Below are 18,948 nucleotides of genomic sequence, written 5' to 3' on the forward strand. Positions count from 1 at the left end.
AGAATTCCCTTAATATAATAGCCTAAATAATTATTTTAGTTTTAAAAAATGATTAAATTTAAAAAACTCGTCAAATAAAAAAATTAAATTTAAAAAAATCACATATATAACTGATAAGTTAATTATTTTTAATTTAAAAACTTATAACTGCCAAACAAAATTTAGATATCAGAAAAAGAAACCCAATGTATAGATTATTATAATTTTCTTATTTAGTTTATTAATGAAATATTAATTTTAAATTTATTAAATTTGTTAATTTATATTTATGGTCGCGTTCTTTTGTTTAAATTTAAGATGTTATTTATTCAAAATTAAACATAAAAGAATTAGAAGATAGAATTCAAACTAATAACAAATGAGATGCCCGGTAATAAAAACCTTGATCTAAACAAACAAATTAAAGACGATGAATGATAGAGTCAGTTTTGACACCGTAAAATAAATATATAAAATAATTTTACATAAATTAAAGAGTATAACAAAAAGTAAAAAGTGTAAAAAACTATTTTTAGAGGTAGTTCTAGACAGTAGTTGTGCACAAACTACTATAATATGACCTGGAAATAATGGAAAATCAATGCATAACATTTTAATTGAAACTTGACTAATGTGATCATTAAAAAAATTAAGGTAAGATTTTGCTTATTACTTCCCCAACTTTCTTTTGTCGAATTGACCTTTTCTTGTATTCGCCCATGCTTACTTTGATTGATTAGGGGCTTGCTTTTATAAGGGATCAGCATGGAACATGGAGCTTTACTTCACTGCTTCTTCTGATTTGGTATTTTGATTTGAGATGAATGACCAACCATTACTTTAATTATGGTTCTATGCTATTTATGTCTCTATCTACGTTACATTTAATTTTATGGTCAACAAAGGTAAATAGATTCTGTTAATTTGTGTTAACCAAAAATGTATTGATCAAAGTTGAATTCATATCTCAATGCAACATTAAACATTTAACAGAGCTTCTTGACTAGTTGAGAATCGAAAGGAATATTCTACATTGTGAACTGAATTAAAATCTTTGTATTTTTTTCTGGTACCATAACTCCCAATAGTAGCAAGTCTTGGAACTTTTGTATGTTCCAAATCCTTCTGATGGGAAGAATATATGTGGGGTTATCCTGCAGCTCGAGTTTCTTTCAGCTTAGAAACAAGAAAAAAGGAATTTTCAAATCACAGACTCATCATCATAGTTCGAGCCTACTTCAGTTCCATGATAAGCATTAATAATTGGAAGTTGGCATGATAATCTTTCAGGTAAAAAACATATCAAATAAGGAGAAAATTTACACGAAATGAAATTTAAAGAACCAAACACTCTTTCTTTCTCTTTCCCTCCTTCAAGACAAAGTGTACGTGCGACTTAGATGATAGGAATAGAGATTACATTCTTCCCCTTCAAGAGATGTGTAACAAGCTTCTATTTAAGCTCGTTGGTCTACAACACAAAAGTGTAACCATATTTAATATAAACTTCCCAACTTCATCCCAATTTTCAACTAACAGAAGGACATCTGTGCTATTGAAAGTAAATCGAAAGATCAATTTGAAGTCCAAGCAAATTACCCATTTTGTGCTATTCAGAGTACTTTGCAAAATTCAGTATGCAAATCATCCATTTTTGTTTCTACTGCACCCGAGTAAAATGCAACCAGCTATATGTCCAATGTACATAATTCCCTAGGAAACACTGGAAGTTGCAAATATCTTTAATGAGCGCTCAGGAATATAGGTAACACCTGTTACACCCGAATGAAACTCAGTGAGAACTTGAGTTGTGTCGTCTTGGCATTTTGTATCATGACGGGCTTGACTATTTTTGCAAAGAAATAAGTATTTCCTAAGACTAATAAAGCGGAATGTAAAATAAACAATGTTGTTTGTTTACATAATTTTCACCTGTTTCGTAAGAACATATGCTCTTGACATGTAAATAAATACCTAAAGAGATGACGGTGGGAACTGTTGTAAATAAGCACTAATTTGAAAAGACTCCGAGTGTATAATTAGAATATATTTGTAACTATTAGGATTTTTTCCCTATTTTCCCCTTTCTCTCAACCTACAAGAAGAGACTAGAGCTAGTATTCCAAAACACTCAATAATATTCACTTTTTCTCTCTTTTATATCACAGATCTCAATTTTGGGGAGTTTTAGTAAGATTGTGCCTGCGGCCATACCAACAGTGCTGTTATCTCTAGATTGGCTTGTCCCTGATGTCACACTGCCTTCCATCCCCACTACACACACCTCCAGTTCCCGACTTGTAAAGTTACATGCTACTATCTACTTCTGCCCACTCGCCACTGCCACCCAACTTATCTCCTCTTTACAGTCCAAGGTTCAGTTTTCTCCAATCCCATCCTGTTTGGCTTATAAATAGAGATGAGTGCTGGTACAGAAAGACAGACTCAATTATATTCACTTCTCTTTTCTGGTTAAATAAATAATTAAAGTTAGGCACCAAAACTAATGATATAAAATGGACCAGATGGGCAACTGTGGCGGAACGTCAGCTAAGGGAATCCAACAATAAAACCTTATTGTTATGCAGATGAGTGATACTTCAAAATAACCATGACAATCATACAAGTAACGGATCTTTAACCACCAGTTCCTCTTCCCGTTAATATGAATGAATCAAATATTTCTTTGCATAGATGCTCAAACAAGAAATTAAGAGGAAAAAAACGGTCCAAAAGTACAGCAAATCTATACCTTTCTCCTCGACATCAATTTGCAAAGTGTCCAAAACAATTATGCCATCAGTCAATGGAAGTAGTTGAAGCTTGATAGTGGCATTGGATCGAGAAGGAACACATCTAATGTGGCCAAAACACGGCTTCAAATCAATTAGTACAAGTCTAAAAACACAATTTACAGAAAAGAGACAAAGAGAGAAGGATTGGATACATTACCCAAGTGGAACTCTACTATGAAACCATAGATGTGTACAACTAGGATTGGCACTAGGAATGACTTCATCACTCGTAGAAGCAACCTGAGCATTGTCATCATAACTTTGTTTCTCATTATCTTTTACAACAGAAGTAAAACTTTGTCCCTGGGTGGCACCAATTCCCCTATCGTCATTTACGCTTCCTGAAAAGTCTAAGAAACCTATACAAGGACTTCTTGGATTCGTCAGTGAATTCAGGAAGGCTGTTGAAGTAAATGAGGCTGGAGCGACCACTGTCAAAGTTAGATCCTCAGAGGTCAAATTTGAAGCTTGAAGAGTTAAGATCTGACCAAATTAAATCAAATAATAAATTAATTGTGATGGAGGATAATGGCAGTATAAAAGTTTATACGGATAATTTCTATGTGAAAATAATCAAACCAAAATAAATGAGCTCACATGAAAGCACAAGTTGATTTGGAAAATAGTTAACCATATATTAACCTGTACGGGAGGTTGGCAAGTTTTCTCACAAGCAGAAGGAGACTGTCTTGACGTATCTGCAACAATAGAGATCATAATATCCCTTGAGCCACGTGGTCGCCAATTGGTTGGTTGCTTAAAGAACAATCTTGACGCTAGATTAAGCCAAAAAAAAATTAATTAACACCTTAATTCATTTGATAGGACAACAGCAAACCGAGGTGGCTGGAAAACCTACCTGTATAATTGCATCGACATGACACCAAAATTGAATACCGGTCATTAATTAAAGCAGTCTTTCGTCTGTTGAGACTTATTTTTGATGTTTTATTTCTAAGCTGCAACTTTGACAAGTGAGAACTTCTATCATTCTGAATCTCGAGATCATTCCATGTAGAAGTTGCTGGTCTAAGAATAAAAGAATGCTCTTCACCTCTCCTGTAATTAGAAACGTTTAGTAAGATGAATAATAATATTATATCTATTTAAAATTTAAAAACAACTAAGAGATTGATTTCAACAACAAAATCAAGTGTTCAAGAAACACGCATCACCTTCACTGTCTACATGCTGATATATTCTTTTTTTTTTCATGAACAAAGACATACGTTAATTCTCCAAGGTAATTTTTTGGATTACGTAGAATATTGTACACTTCATTATTAGAGAATGAGACAACAGTGGGCAAGATGAGGAACATGCTTGAGGGCAGCCTTCATTAGAGAATGGCCAAAAGAAATATACATTAAGGAATTCACAAGCTTTAACCAATTAAAAAAATAAAAAGCTAACTTCACGCTCTACTAATGCCTCCTCCATATGCTACATTTTATAAATGAAAACAAGATAATTTCTGCTGAGAGATCGACCACAGAGTATAAACAATCAACTCAACAAACTTATATCTTGAGGAGTTAGAGTGCTGCTACTACTTCCGTAGAAAGAGAGGTGCCAGGGAGAGGTAGAAGAGACAAAAGAGGGAGACACAAAAGGGAAGAAAATAAATTATCATGGGAGATGCCTGTTAACATTTGAGATATACAAGGTTGGTTTCAAGGGTTTGGAAGAAGAAAGGATGGAAGACAATGTGGTTCAAGTCTCCACTGACCAAAACTAACCACTAACAGTACGGATATAAAAAAATATAGGTGATGGAGGCTTCAAGATGGTTGGATTATGGTTTGATTGGGAAGAGGGGACGGTGGAGCAGGTCATGTGGATTAAGTCTTCTTGAAGTGGCGTTGGGAAAGTGGATGTGGGTATTACAAGGCGACTAATATCAATGCTTAAATCTTTACAAACTTGATTTGGTGCGGAAGGTGGCTTGAGCATATTTTGCCTTTCGGAAGTTAAGTACTTTGTTGATGGATAATGCTGTTCCAAGTGCCTTTGTGCAGTTGAAGCTACTAGAGTGAAGTTGTAGCGGAGGCAAAGTGAGTTTGGTGTCGGAGGGGCCACCAGTCGAGGTGGAGTGAAATTCAGACAAGAGAGCTTAACGGAGGTCAGAGTGGTAAAAAAATGAAAACTCTATTTCTGTAAAATGAAAGGGAATACATTGTTAATGACCATCATGAACAAGGACGACCCCAACTGCCCGGTGGACAATGTATGAAGCCTACAAACAATCCTTCAACTGAGTGTACCCTATAGTTGATAGTGTAGCAGCTCAAACACGATGACAGTTTTCAAGGATGAAGGGCGTGTTGATATTGGGAAGAGCTATTGTCGGTAGTTTTTTTTTTCCTTGTTTAACTAAGAGTCAAGGCAGGAGACTGTAAATTTATTTGAACACAGTAAATAGGTTGAGGGGGGCACCCATTGTTTTCTTCCAGCACCCCCAACTTTTCTGTCCTTTCATTCTGCCCCTTCAAATTATATATTAATAAGATTTCGTAATCCGGTAATGCATCATTGTTCCCAGATTCTATTATGATTCGATTATGTTAATATAGGTTATTAGTGAATCGGAACATGGAATCCGGTGTGTGTTTCTTGGTAGTGTAGCCACTGAATTTCTCTTCCCCAGCTCTTTCACCCAACACTCTCCCTTGATTCTCATTACACAACCTCCATCTCACTCCTTCAAACGCACAAGTCCAACTCTCTGCACCATCTTCATCAGCCACGACCCACAATCATCACCAATTAACACCCAACAACAAACAACCAAGACAACACAACCAGAAAAAGGAGGGCGAATGAAACAGTATGGAGGCACGGGAACTGGAGGTAAGAGGTCGCCGCTGGTGGTCGGAGGTCGCCGTTGGTCGTTCGCCAGAATCTGGAGATGGAGGTGCAGAGCTTGCGGTGTCCACACAACTGGTTTTCAAAATCCTGCACCGTCACCACCGGATTTCGAAATCCGGTGGTGCACGCATTTCACACACAAACCGGATTTACAAATCCCCAAATCCGAAACAAAATCTGGTTACCTACGTTAAAAGAGAGGAGATGGAGGCTTTAGTTGCCCAAGGAAGAAAATGGAGGTGTTTTTGGTGTCTTGTCGCGGAGAAATGATTGAGAGGAAATGAAGATAGGAAATGGAGAGAAGATAAGATGGTGGAATGAAGGAAAGATGGAAGGAGCTGCGGGCAGAAATGAAGGAAAAAGGTGCAGGAGTGGTGGGAGGTGCATGATGGTCTGCGGAGCAACAAATGAAAATGGAACTGAAATACGGATTTTATCCAAGTAGGTCAAAGGATAATGTAGCCATTTTAAAAGTTTTGGGGGAGCACAGGAAAACAATAGGGTGCAGCAGGAAGAAGCCCAAGTAGGTGAGAGAGTGACAAGTGTTCTACAGGGCCGTACAAATGAAGTGAGTGTTGATCCCTCCATCCAAGTGCTTCTCACTTCCCACTATTTTTTTATTTCAAAAATATTTTACATCTCTTCACTATTTCTTTTATTTCAAAAATATCTTACATCTTCCCACTATCCTCAACAATCTTTCTCTTTCTCTCTGTACATTAATGGAACATTCATATGACTTAGATTTAATATTACAAAATATAAAATTCAGAAAAAACTTCAATATTAGTTACATTTTATAAACTTAAAAGTTAAATACAAATACAAAATAATAAACATAATAATATTAATAGTAAATAATATATTATTATTATTATATACAAACTTTATAATGACGAAAGAACTAAATAAATTTTAAATCTTTAATAAATAACTTTTCTTTTATATTTTAAGTATTTAATAATATTTTTATATTATTTATATAATAAATTAAATACTTTATCCAAGTTATTTGAGTCAAATATGTCTGTAAGTTAAAACATAATATAATGTTAAAAATTATAAATATTAAATGTAAAAAAAACACAATATATATAAACATTTTTCTAAAAATTTAGAACAAAATTTTACCATTTAGTAAGTAATTTGAAGAAAAAAACATATATTTAACAGTGTAAAAAAGATTGAATCAAACTTATTTAAGAAAAAGTGTAATTAAAATTTTGTAATATATTACAAGTATAAAATCTGAGTCACATGAATGTTCCATTAATATGAAAAGAGAAAGAGAAAGATTATTGAATATAGTCGAGAAATGTAGGATATTTTTGAAATAAAAAAATAATGAGAAAGTGTAAAATATTTTTGAAATAAAAAATAATAGTAGAGAGATACAAGAAAGTGAAGTGATGTCCAAAATCCACAAAAGCCCATAGTATAGCTAAGAGAACGCACGGTCCAACCAAATGGGCCAAATAAAAAATTGTACTGCTCCCATCCGAAACATAATTTAAATGACTTAAAAACATTTTGACCCAATTTTAAAGAACATGAAAAAAGCTATTCTAAATTAAGAATACGAACTTTTTAAAATTAAGTAATATATATATATATATATATATATATATATATATATATATTAATAAAATAATATTATTTTTCATTTCTAAAAAAGTATATAATACTTTTAAAAATATATCAGTACATAAGTTTAGGGACTAGCTCCACCTTGGATATTGGGCTGAGCCTACTTTGCTAGCTATATCAAGAAGACAATAGCTTCCTGCACACCATTCAAATTTCAACCTGCAACCACTAAATACCTGAAATGTCAAAAGTAAACTCATGGAGCTTTTTAATCTAAACCTAATCCTCTTCTTTTCCTGGACATTGTAGCTGGGCAAGTTTTCCATTCTGGAAAGCATTTCCGGAAAATCCGGGAATGCCAAAGCCAACACCGTCTTCCTCTGTCACCGTGTGCCGAGTTCCCAATGGAAGTACCTTTTCCACTCTTCAATTTCCTTCAATTTTCTTCACAAAATTCTAGAAAATGGAAATGGAAGATTCTCTCCCTTCGTTATAAGCTCCGAAAGCTTCTTCGTTGTAAAGTCTGAGATCCATGATTCTTAGCTTCACACCTTATTTATTTGATTTGTTGGATTCGAGTGTAAAACAAAGAAACAAAAAACCCAGAAAAAGAAGAAGAGAAAAAAACACAAGAGAAAAAGATTATCAAAATATTTCGAGATTGAACTGCTTTTGTAAACAGAGACATGTTACAATATATAGTCAACCCAAGCGACAGAAATAAAATTGAACGATCGTAAGCAGTGGAAGCAAAGACCGAATAGCCCAGCCAAGAAAAAAAGGAACGTACATGACCGAACGCTCACAAGAGAACGTTCGACCACAAACAACCAGAACAAGCCGAACTGTTATCAACAACAAGAAATCGAACGGTCAAAAGTAATAGAAGTGAGTCTAACTAACAAATCTCCACCTAGACTCATTTATTATAAGAAAGAACAAAATTACCGAACGATACATAATTACAGACCGAACGGTAAAAAACCAATCCTGGACAACAACTTCAGAAACTTCTCTTTAGCAAGCGGCTTAGTTAGCATATCTGCAGGTTGTCTTCAGATGCAATTTTGCAGATTTGGACATCAACAGATTCCACAATGCTCCTGACAAAATGCAGCTTGACGTCAATATGCTTTGTTTTAAAATGGTAAATCTGATAGTTGGCCAAGTGTATGGCGCTCTGACTGTCACAATAAACCTGGACGGTCGTTTGATCAATACCCAATTCTCGAATCAAGCCTTTTAACCACAATACCTCCTTTACCCCTTCAGCGAGCGCACAGTATTCGGCTTCAGTAGTTGACAGGGCAACAACTGATTGCAATGTAGACCTTCAACTTACAGCAGTACCGAACAGTGTAAACACATATCCCGAACGGGATTTCCTTATGTCCATGCACCTGGAAAAATCTAAATTAACAAAACCTTCAATATAACCTCCACCTTGAAAGTTATTCTGGAAGAGTAATCCAGTATCAAGAGACCCCTGTATGTATCTAAGCATCCACTTCAACGCTTCCCAATGAATTTGTCCAGGATCAATCATAAACCGACTAAGAACACTTACCCCATGCACCAGGTCAGGTCTTGTGCAGACCATGCCATACATGATGCTCTTGGGAATTTGAAAATGGAACAGATTCCATCTTCCTCCTTTCATTCTCGGTCTTCGGGCATTGTTCTTTGGTAAGTTTCAAGTGTTGACCGATCGGTGTGAAAGCCGGTTTGGATTCAGTCATTGGATACCTTGAAATCACCTTCTGCAAATAACTCTTTTGAGATAAAAACAAGTTTCCCTTCAGTTTATCTCTCTTTATGTTAATGCCCAAGATTCGCCTTGCTTCTCCAAGCTCCTTCATTTCGAAAGCACCACTCAACTTTGCTTTCATCTCATGAATCATGCTCATGTCACTGCTGGTAATCAGTATATCATCCACATATAGAAGAAGATACAATACCTCACTGTCACGGTTCAGAGTATACATGCAGTCATCATAATTGCACCGCTTGAAGTTTAGCTTCATCAGAAAATCATCAAATTTCCTATACCACTGTCTTGGACTTTGCTTTAAGCCATAAAAAGACTTCTGTAACAGGAACACTCTATCATCCACAGCAAATCCCTCCAACTGCTTCATATAAATTGTTTCCTCCAAGTTTCCATGCAAAAACGCAGTCCTCACATCCAACTATTCTAGATGCAAATTGCGATGAGTAACTATCGCCATTAAAACTCTGACCGAACAGTGCTTCACGACAGGAGCAAAAATCTCATGATAATTTATACCTTCAATCTGAGTAAAGCCTTTGGCAACAAGTCTTGTTGTGTACCTTGCTTTCTCACCCCTGGTATAACTTCTTTTTTCTTGAAGATCCATTTTGAACCTACAACCTTCTTACCCTTTGGCAGATCCACCAATCTCCAGGTGCTATTCTTCCTCAATGCCTCCAGCTCTTCCTCCATAGCACCCTACCACAGATGACGATCGCTGCTATGGAGAGCCTCCTTGTAACTTCTTGGTTCACCCGAGCTTTCAAGATCTTCAGCAGCATTCAAGGCGTAGCAAATTAAATCCGCCTCTCCAAACCGTTTGGTTGGTTTAGAGATCCTTCTTTTCCTATCACGGACAAGCTGATAATTCCTCTATTCATCACCATCTCCTCTTGAGTGACTCACATAACCAGATATACCATCTGTTTCATCATCAAGATCTGTTCGCATTTCACCCGTTCGGTTCTCCTCTAATGACTGAACGTTTTCATCTTGTCCTTCACCCGTTCGGTCTTCCTCATTCAACGACTGAACAACCCCATCAGTAGTATGCTCCACCTCAACGAGCATCTTCTTCTCGCATTCAGGATTTCCAGCATGCATAGTCATTCTTGTTTCGTCAAAAACGACATCCCTACTAATGATCACCTTGGACGGTTTAGTATCTAACCTCCACGACCTGTATCCCTTAACTCCTTCAACATATCAAAGGAATACACTTCTCACCGCTGGGGCATCCAGCTTATCTCCTTTGACATGAGCGAACGCCAAAGAATCGAACACCCTCAAGTTTGAGTAGTCAGTCGGTCGTCCACTCTAAACTTCTATTGGTGTTTTGTAATTGAGAGCCGAAGACGGACTCCTGTTAATCAGGTATACGGCTGTATTGGCCACCTCTTCCCAGAAAGCCTTTGACAACCCTGATCCAAGCAGCATGCACCTAACCCTCTCCAGAATTGTTCTGTTCATCCTTTCAGCCAAACCATTCTGTTGAGGAGCTCCCACCACAGTCTTGTGCCTACTGATCCCTTTAACCTTGCAGAACTCATTAAATTCCTCTAAAACAAACTCAAGACCATTGTCAGTTCTCAAACATTTTAACCTATACCCTAATTGGTTCTCGGTTTGAGTATGTTAGTCCTTGAATTTTTGAAACGTTTCAAATTTATTCTCAGAATGTAAATCCACACTCTTCTTGAAAAATCATCAATTATGCTTAGGAAATACACTCATCCACCATGAGTATGAGTTCTTGCAGGACCCCACAAGTCAGCATGGGCGTACTCAAATGGTCGTTCGGTTAAGTGCTTCCCTTGACCGAATGGTATCCTGTGTGATTTCCCTAAGACGCAATGGTCACAGAAATCCAGCTTCTGCAGTTTATCACCTAGAAGTAAGCCTTGCTTCTCCAATTCTTCAAGACCCTTCTCACTGATATGACTCATCCTCAAGTGCCAAAGTCGAGCGTTGTTCTCAGTCTTCCCACTTGCTATTGAGACATGACCAATGACTTGGATCCCTCCAAAATGCACAAGTCATTCTTCCTTCTGCCTTTGACAACCACAGAATTTCCAGAACACACCCTCATCACTCCATGCTCGACTTTCATGGTGTAACCTCTAAGATCAAAGGAACTTATTGAAATCAAATTTCTCTTCAGTTCAGGCACATACTTCACATCCTGCAGTACCATCTCTTGGTTATCAAACATCTTCAGTCTTACCGACCCCACTCCTTGCACTCGGCAAGCCTTGTTATTTCCCAGCAGCACATTTCCATGCTCCTTCTGATCCAGATTCTCAAAGAACTCCTTCACCGGACACATGTGATAGCTGCAGCCAGAATCCATGACCCAGCTTCTTTGAGAATCTTCAGACGAAGCCACCAGAACACCAAGAGATTCATATCCTTCAGAAGTCTCTGCCACATCAGCAGTTTCCTGTGGCCAAACGGTTTTGCCCTTCTCTGGATAATACTTCTTGATATGTCCCATCTTTTGACACTTGAAACATCTCACCTGTTTCACACCTTCTAGCTTCGACTTCTTCCCATTTCCAGCGTGCTTCTTCCATTTCCCTTTCAGCGAAATCAGCCCAGATGCCACCTCCTCGGTTGCCTTCGAATCTTGGAGCTTTTGAAACTCCTTGGTTCGAATTGACATCACAACCTCCTCTAGAGTAATCACCTGATCCTTACCATAGAGCAAGTCATCCCTGAAATGCTCAAAAGTTCTTGGAAGCGCATTCAGAAAAATAACAACTTTATCTTCATCTTCCAACCTCACGTCAATATTTTCCAAATCATCAACAATCTTGCTGAATTCTGCAAGCTGCTCCTCTATGATTCTTGATTTTGTCATCTTGAACGAATAGAGTTGTTGCTTCAAATACAACCTATGAGCCAGCGATCTCGTCATGTACAAAGATTACAACTTCGCCCAAATTCCAGCCGCAATCTTCTCCTTCGCAACCTCACTCAGTGCCTTATCACTCAGACACAGTATGATTGTGTTTCTTGTTTTATCAACCATTCTTTTCTTCTCTTCTTGTGACATCGCAGCACTCATGTTCAACTCACCCTTCAACGCTTCATCGCATCCCTGCTGTATCAAGATAGCCTCCATCTTGATCTTCCACAACCGGAAATCATTAGAACCATTGAACTTCTCAATATCGAACTTGGTTGTCATCGCTTCTTGAGTTTCTTGATTCACTGCCCCACGGTGGGCGCCAATTGTTGGATTCGAGTGTGAAACAAAGAAATAGAAATCCCAGAAAAGGAAGAAGAGAAAAAAACACAGAGAGAAAGATGATCAGAATATTTCGAGATTGAAATACTTTCTGTAAACAGAGACAGGCTACAATATATAGCCAATCCAAGCGATAGAAATAAAACTAAACGATCGTAAGCAGTAGAGACCGAACATAGGCCGAGTACAGCAAAGACCGAACAGTCTAGCCAAAAACAAAAACGAACTACATAATCGAACGCTCACAAGAGAACGTTCGACCACAAATGACCAGAACAAGCCAAATGGTTATCAACAACAAGAAATCGAAGAGTCAAAAGTAATAGAAATGAGTCTAACTAACATGATTGAAGTCCATTTCGTAATTTAGTAGTGGTAGTTGAAATTTTAGTTCGTTTTGGAGGAATTTGGATTTGGATTTAACTTTCTCTGTTGTACTAGCACAATTCCGAAACTCCTATTCAAAGGGCATTCCGGAATTGTCAACTTTAGGTCGGGATAAAGAATTGCGAAATGAACATTTTCACACTTTCGGAATGGCCTTTCGAAAAGCACATCTATACGACAGGATTTCCTTTTCTGGAACACATATTCAACAATACAATATTTAATTCATTTTCGAAAGCCTTATGCATGGTCAACTCAATTCCTTCCAAATTGATCTTTCCAGAATGGTACTTTAATCTTAGTAAAAGGAAAACCTTTTCTCACCTCCCACACCTATTCCGGGTCATATTTCTCAGAAGTCTATTTCCAGATTTCTATTTCTGGAGATCTTACCTTCAACATTTATTACGCACCTCTAACAAAGCTTCCCGGAGAACCCACACGAACACACAGTGAACCAGTACCTAGGAAGGAGACAACTTTCATATAAAACAATCAAGGGTAAAAGTGGAATTCCAAAAAATGATAGGGTTCAGGTAGAAATTAATGGGGTGCAGGAAGCAATTTCGTAAAGCAAACTGAACAACGGTTACAATTATTATAATATAGAGTAGCGAATTTGGCTTCACAAAGCACAAGCCAATCATTTAACAGATGAGATATCCATTCTAACACGATGCATGCCCTATCAGTCTCCATATATATTGATTTATCTTTTGAATCTACTTTAATGGTGGTAATGGTGTAGACTCCAGAAGTCAAACTGTTTGGGAACTCTGGTTAGTACTTTCTCAAGTGCATATTGATTATTGAACCCCCTTCCCCCGTTTGACAAGGTTTGTTTTACATGTTTGGGGATGGAGTTATCCATCTACACAAGCAGATTTAATTTGATAGCCATGTATTAAGATCAACCAAGACATCAGAAAAGTAATGATAGAGAGTTATAACAAACATTAAAATACTGATTCGGTAAAATAACCTGAGCACTAGATTTGGTAAAGAATGATCATTTCCAGCTTCAATACATGAAATCGGCAACGACGACAGTGATCCATTTTGTGCTAGTTCCTCAAAAACAAGAGTAATGGTATCTATAAATATCACAATATCTGGAGCATGTGTAGGAGCAACATTCTGGAGAACAGGTAAAGCACTGTTAATAAAAGCAGAACTGAAAAAAAACAGTTAAAATGGCTAAAAGAGAAGCATGAAAACATAATATACATTAAATATAATATAAATAATTAAACCATTCATGTTTTCACCTAACAGCTTAAGCTATTAGCATAGTTGATTTATTACATGGTATCAAAGTCTCAAGGATCAAGTAGTCCAGAGTTCAATCCCTCTAAGCCCCATTCTTTCATAAAACTAAGTTTAATTTCATCATAAGATATTTTCTCCACGGTTCAAGCTTAAGGGCTCTTGCGTGACAGTGTGCTCGAAATATAATATAAAACCACTCATGTATCTTCATCTGACAGATTAAGATATTAGGATAGGATGTTCACAAAACGATACACAAAAAATTGTTAAATTTGATGGATGACATCGTAGTTCAAACCTTTATCTGAACGCAAAGAAGATCATCCGAATTGACATCAGCAGCAAAAGAATGAATGTCTAATGGTTGTATTATTTCAAGTTTCCTTCTCCACCTTCTTCCTGGTGTATATAGGCCTTCTAATCCACAACAAACATAAAATCTATCTCGTTCCAATGAAACACCTCGAAAAGATAGAAGTCCTTCAACCCCCATTTTCTTCCATAAATATTTCTGAGATGAGATTTGATCCCACTCCTCAATGTCAAAACTTGGCTTGGAACTAGCTGCTTTAACAGGAGCTGCTGGAGCATTCACAGGTTGCGGCAATGATGACATGGAGTAACTTCTAAAATTGCTAAAGGAGAATAATTGAGAGCTAGATGATCCTGACATATTGGACCTCTGAGACGAGTTACCGATTCCTGAAGTTGAAGTTAAATGAGGAGATGGTGGACAAGCAGAAGGCTTCCCGTTATCCAAAGGAAGTATCCAATTTAACAGGTCTGCACATGAATCCTGATCTGTATAAAGTGCATTCAACCTGCTGTCAGGAGATGACATTCTCTCCTGAAGTTTTTCAAATTGAAGAATTTCTATACAAGGATCTCTAAGAAAATTAACAGCAACATTCACCTGTAAAATAACCTGCATCCTTCCACATAGGAAAACTGAATTAGATCAATGATCAGAGTTATTAAAATAATTAACCTTGCCAAAAGTTTTTTGCATATTAAAGGATAACACCCCAGAAGTCAAGAAGTTATATAGAAAGAATTTCTTGATTAAGTAAGATTTCCCCCGCGAAAATTCACAAATGCCTTCAAAGGCGTGACAGAGGAAAGGTATACACTGCTAAAAGATATTTAAAATTTAGTAAAAGGAAATGTCCAATAAAAAGAAGAGACTGAGGTGAAAGCATCCAAAAAACAGTTTGAAGCAATGAATTTTCAGTTGTAAAGAACATCTTAGAGATAGGCCAGTGATGATGTAATTACACAAGTAAATATGCTCCACAGTAGTAGGTCCAAGTACCGTATGCATATTGAAATTTATGCTCTAAATACTCCAGAGAAAATATAAAATTGCAGATGTTATCTGTTAAACAGTGAATCCAAGCAGAGCATACGATAAACCTATTCTACGACCTCATCCAAATGCACTCGAGCATTACCATCTAACTTAAAGATTCTCCATATTTAACTAACAATAATAAGAAGAACAAGTGGATTGACCTGCAGTGTTGCATGTCTTAGTTCTGTAAAAGCTTTTTCTAGTCTTCCAGAAGTATGGACAAACAATGTATTGGACTGGATTATTTTATTGAAGAAAGAAATTTCACTACAAAGAAGAGGAAAATACAACTAGAGTAAGAGCAAGATATCATCCAAGAAAAATCCTAGATAAAAGAAAAACGCGTAAAAGCATAAGCACGGCTGAACACTAAAGAGGGGCCATAAACGTAATTATATATATAATAAGTTCAGTGGCAACAAGGATAAAGTAAGCATCTAACCCAAACTACAGATTTGGATCCTCCTCCAGTTTGCATGTTATTCATTACAAATAATTGATTTCAAAATCATATCTTCACTGTTTACGCCATAGTATGAAGGAAAACAATATCTCAAAGAAATTATACGGCATGAAAAATAGTAATTATTATTCCAAAAGAAGAAGAAACCAACAGACATAAGCTGGCAACAACAAAAAATAGAGTACACAACAACCAAAAACAAGGAAATCTTTTTCCCACTAGTGGGATTGGCTACATGAATAAAACAACAGCATAACTTATTATCATAAATCGTGTCTGTAGACAAACTATTAACCTCTAACTCCTTCAAAATGGTTTTACCAATATATTGATTGATCCCAAATTTAATGAATGAAGAGTAATTTATCTGACAGTGGAACTTTAAATTCAAATAGTAACAAACAAAAAACACCTCTGTCTCTCCTTAATAATATTAGATCAATTAAATGCACAATCATAGTTTCGAACTTTTATGACACATACCACTATGTCTCCATTAGGTAAAGCACAGCACTTCACCGAATTTCTCGCCACTCCACCAGGAACATTTGAATCAAAATTTCCTCTATCAATAACAGCACAAAAAGAAGACAATGTGGACCCCTCGGATGTCATTTTTGATCCCTTTTCATTATTTGCATTACAAGTGTTGGGAGGATTTTCTGTAGAGCTTCTTTTGGACCAAAGGGGATCATCTGACTCGGAAATCCTCACAAAGAAGTGAGAATTTTCTAACTTTTGCAACAATATTGAAGTTTGTCTTTTGAGACCCTCTTTTTGAAGAAGGTTTTCAACATCAGAAACATCATCCAGCTGATCTTTACCACCGGTACTCAGTTCCCCTTGTCCAGACACTGTATTATTTCTGTTTTCAGTGTTTCCATTTTCTTTCATGGGGTTGTGGCCAGTGCCATTCTCACTTATTGCTGCAGCAATTTTGAACGATGACGTATCCTGCTTACATGCAGACAAGCATGCCAATATATGAACTTGTTCACCTGAATTACAGGTATAAATTAGGTCTGCTAAACTTTTTTGTGAAAGCCAGCTGACCAAATTACACATGCCAAAACCGATATTAACATATTTAAAGAATAAAACAATCTATTACCAGGGAAAAGAAAGGAACGATCAAGAGAGCGCAGAGACAGTATATCTGGTGTACAAGTCCAGTTTTCTGGAAGTTCCTCTGCAAAATGAAATCGAGCATTGTGTGTATCGCATCATACATGCAGAGAAATCTGGTCCATAAAATCAAATACAAGAGGAAGGACTTAAAACAAATTATTCTGTTTAATTCAACCGTTGAACTGGATGCTAACAAAAACACTGATATGATTTTAATTTTAGTCATATGCTAAGCATATATATTTGCAAAGGGTAAATCAATACGATACTCTAGATTGACGAGCAGCAGAAAATGATGACCATGTCCTCTCACATAAATATTTGCAAAGGGTATGTCGGGGAGTTTTGTTTTGAAGAAGGTAAATATTTATTTTTTATATCCATATATGTAAGGTTAATAAACATTAAGTTTACATTGATCTATCTTCTTATTTTCATTTTAAAATCGATCACATTAGAGAACATTTACCAGAGATAAACAAATTTGTCCCGAACATACCCTAAAATTACAAGTGAAAGCTGGCGGTATCATATTACCGCTTGCAAAAGAACAACCCATTCCTCCCATTTTTCTCCCACAATGACGAGTAAGTTTCTTTCTCCACACTCGATAGCAAGTGTGGCAGATAATATGTTGCTTACATTTCTCGGATGAAATAAATAAATAAACAATTGTCATCTTGGGCAAACATTAAATGTAAATAAATAACACAGGACAAATTCGAACCATATTGCCATCAGATTCTATATCCATGTCCAAAATTCAGATACCAGACCAAAGTATCAACAATAATAGAAAACAAGCAGGAAAATGATAGGTGAAGAGAAGATATACTGCATGGAATGGTAATCCATCCTTCTTCCTCGTCAACATCGGAGTGCTTATTAATGACGCCAAAATCCACCTTGGCATCAGAGCGTGCATACGGATCATTAGTCACAAGAGTCTCCAAAGAAGATCCAGCAGATACAGACCTTTGATGCGTATCAGAACGAGGCTCCGGAGCAGGAACAGGTCCATACATGCCACTTGTAGACCGCATCAAAAAATTCATTGCGCCACTAAAAAATAAAAAAAAAAACAATATCGTCTGCAAATTCACACGATTCAATTTCAGCAAATAGCAATGGAATCTCCAATTATTACCGAATCGTAAAGCGCGAAAAGGATTCTACTGGAACTGAGTGAACAAAACGAGAGTGAAAATACGAAAGCGGAATTGGAACAAACGAGTAAAGCGAATTTGAAACGGAGAATTGATTCGAATTGGATGGTTACCTGAAGAAGGATGTAGCGTTGGTGCGAAGAGATTGGGAAGGGAAGTGGCGGAAGATCCGAAGCTGGAGTCGCGATCAGTGAGAATGTTCGTATGCATGCAAATTGTGGCAAATTATTAGCTTAACCATTTTCTGGTGGCATCAACTTTTTGTTCTTCAGGTGCCTTCAACTTCAATTCTATATTTCTCTCATCTTTTTTTATTTTTGTAAATGGCATAAATTTCTTCTAGAATGATGAATTTAAAATATTATAAAATAAAGTATAAATGATTCTATCCTTTGCTTAATTTAGTTCAGCCTTTCTTTTCAAAATGATAATTTTTCTTATGAATGCCGGACTCAAATATAGCAAAAAGAAAAAGGTTTATATTTGGTGGACAAAACTGAATCCTCATTACCATTATTTCAAAATATTCCTATATTTAAAATCACTATTCTCATATAAGGATAATTTATATATACATATATATATATATATATACACTTTTATTATATAAAAACAAAAGTACTTCCATACTTATTTTTAAATGCCTTATATTATATTTCATTTTACTAATATAAAATTAATAAAATAAGTATTAAAAATATAAAAACCCTAATAACTATCTCAATGTTTCACCTATATACTCCATACTGGATCAACTAGAAAAATGTTGTCTTAAACTCACACCATTTAAAGTGATCATTGCAAAAAAGGAAATAAACACACAAAAACAGACAAAAACAAAAGGGTAAACTAATATAGAAAATAAATAAAATATGGAATTCACAAAACTATCATATATTATATTTCACATTCAAACTTAAGCACAACATCTAAA

General features: G+C 36.2%; 1 protein-coding gene across 3 annotated transcripts; it reads right to left on the minus strand.

Annotated features, from left to right (window-relative positions):
- Window positions 1–959: 959 nt before the first annotated feature.
- On the minus strand, window positions 960–18,315 carry LOC124845656 (uncharacterized). Of its 3 annotated transcripts, XR_015784592.1 has the most exons (12): window positions 18,128–18,315; window positions 17,684–17,939; window positions 16,832–16,909; window positions 16,204–16,718; window positions 14,205–14,831; window positions 13,620–13,774; window positions 3,634–3,833; window positions 3,417–3,550; window positions 2,932–3,257; window positions 2,732–2,835; window positions 1,579–1,751; window positions 960–1,450 (listed from the first exon to the last, which is right to left on the minus strand). XR_015784592.1 is itself a non-coding variant. In XM_088108145.1 (11 exons), the coding sequence occupies exons 2-11, from the start codon at window positions 17,901–17,903 to the stop codon at window positions 1,693–1,695; spliced, it is 2,418 nt and encodes an 805-aa protein (XP_087964271.1). In that variant the 5' UTR covers window positions 17,904–17,939; window positions 18,128–18,315; the 3' UTR covers window positions 960–1,692. The 3 variants fall into 3 exon arrangements, 2 of the variants coding, with proteins under 2 accessions (XP_087964271.1, XP_087964272.1); XM_088108145.1 differs by having other exon boundaries at window positions 960–1,751; XM_088108146.1 differs by lacking the exon at window positions 18,128–18,315 and having other exon boundaries at window positions 960–1,751; window positions 16,204–16,674; window positions 17,684–17,739.
- Window positions 18,316–18,948: the final 633 nt, after the last annotated feature.

Source organism: Vigna umbellata, chromosome 3, assembly GCF_029865625.1.
Source record: "Vigna umbellata cultivar VRB3 chromosome 3, Vumbellata_1.0, whole genome shotgun sequence".
NCBI lineage: Eukaryota > Viridiplantae > Streptophyta > Magnoliopsida > Fabales > Fabaceae > Vigna > Vigna umbellata.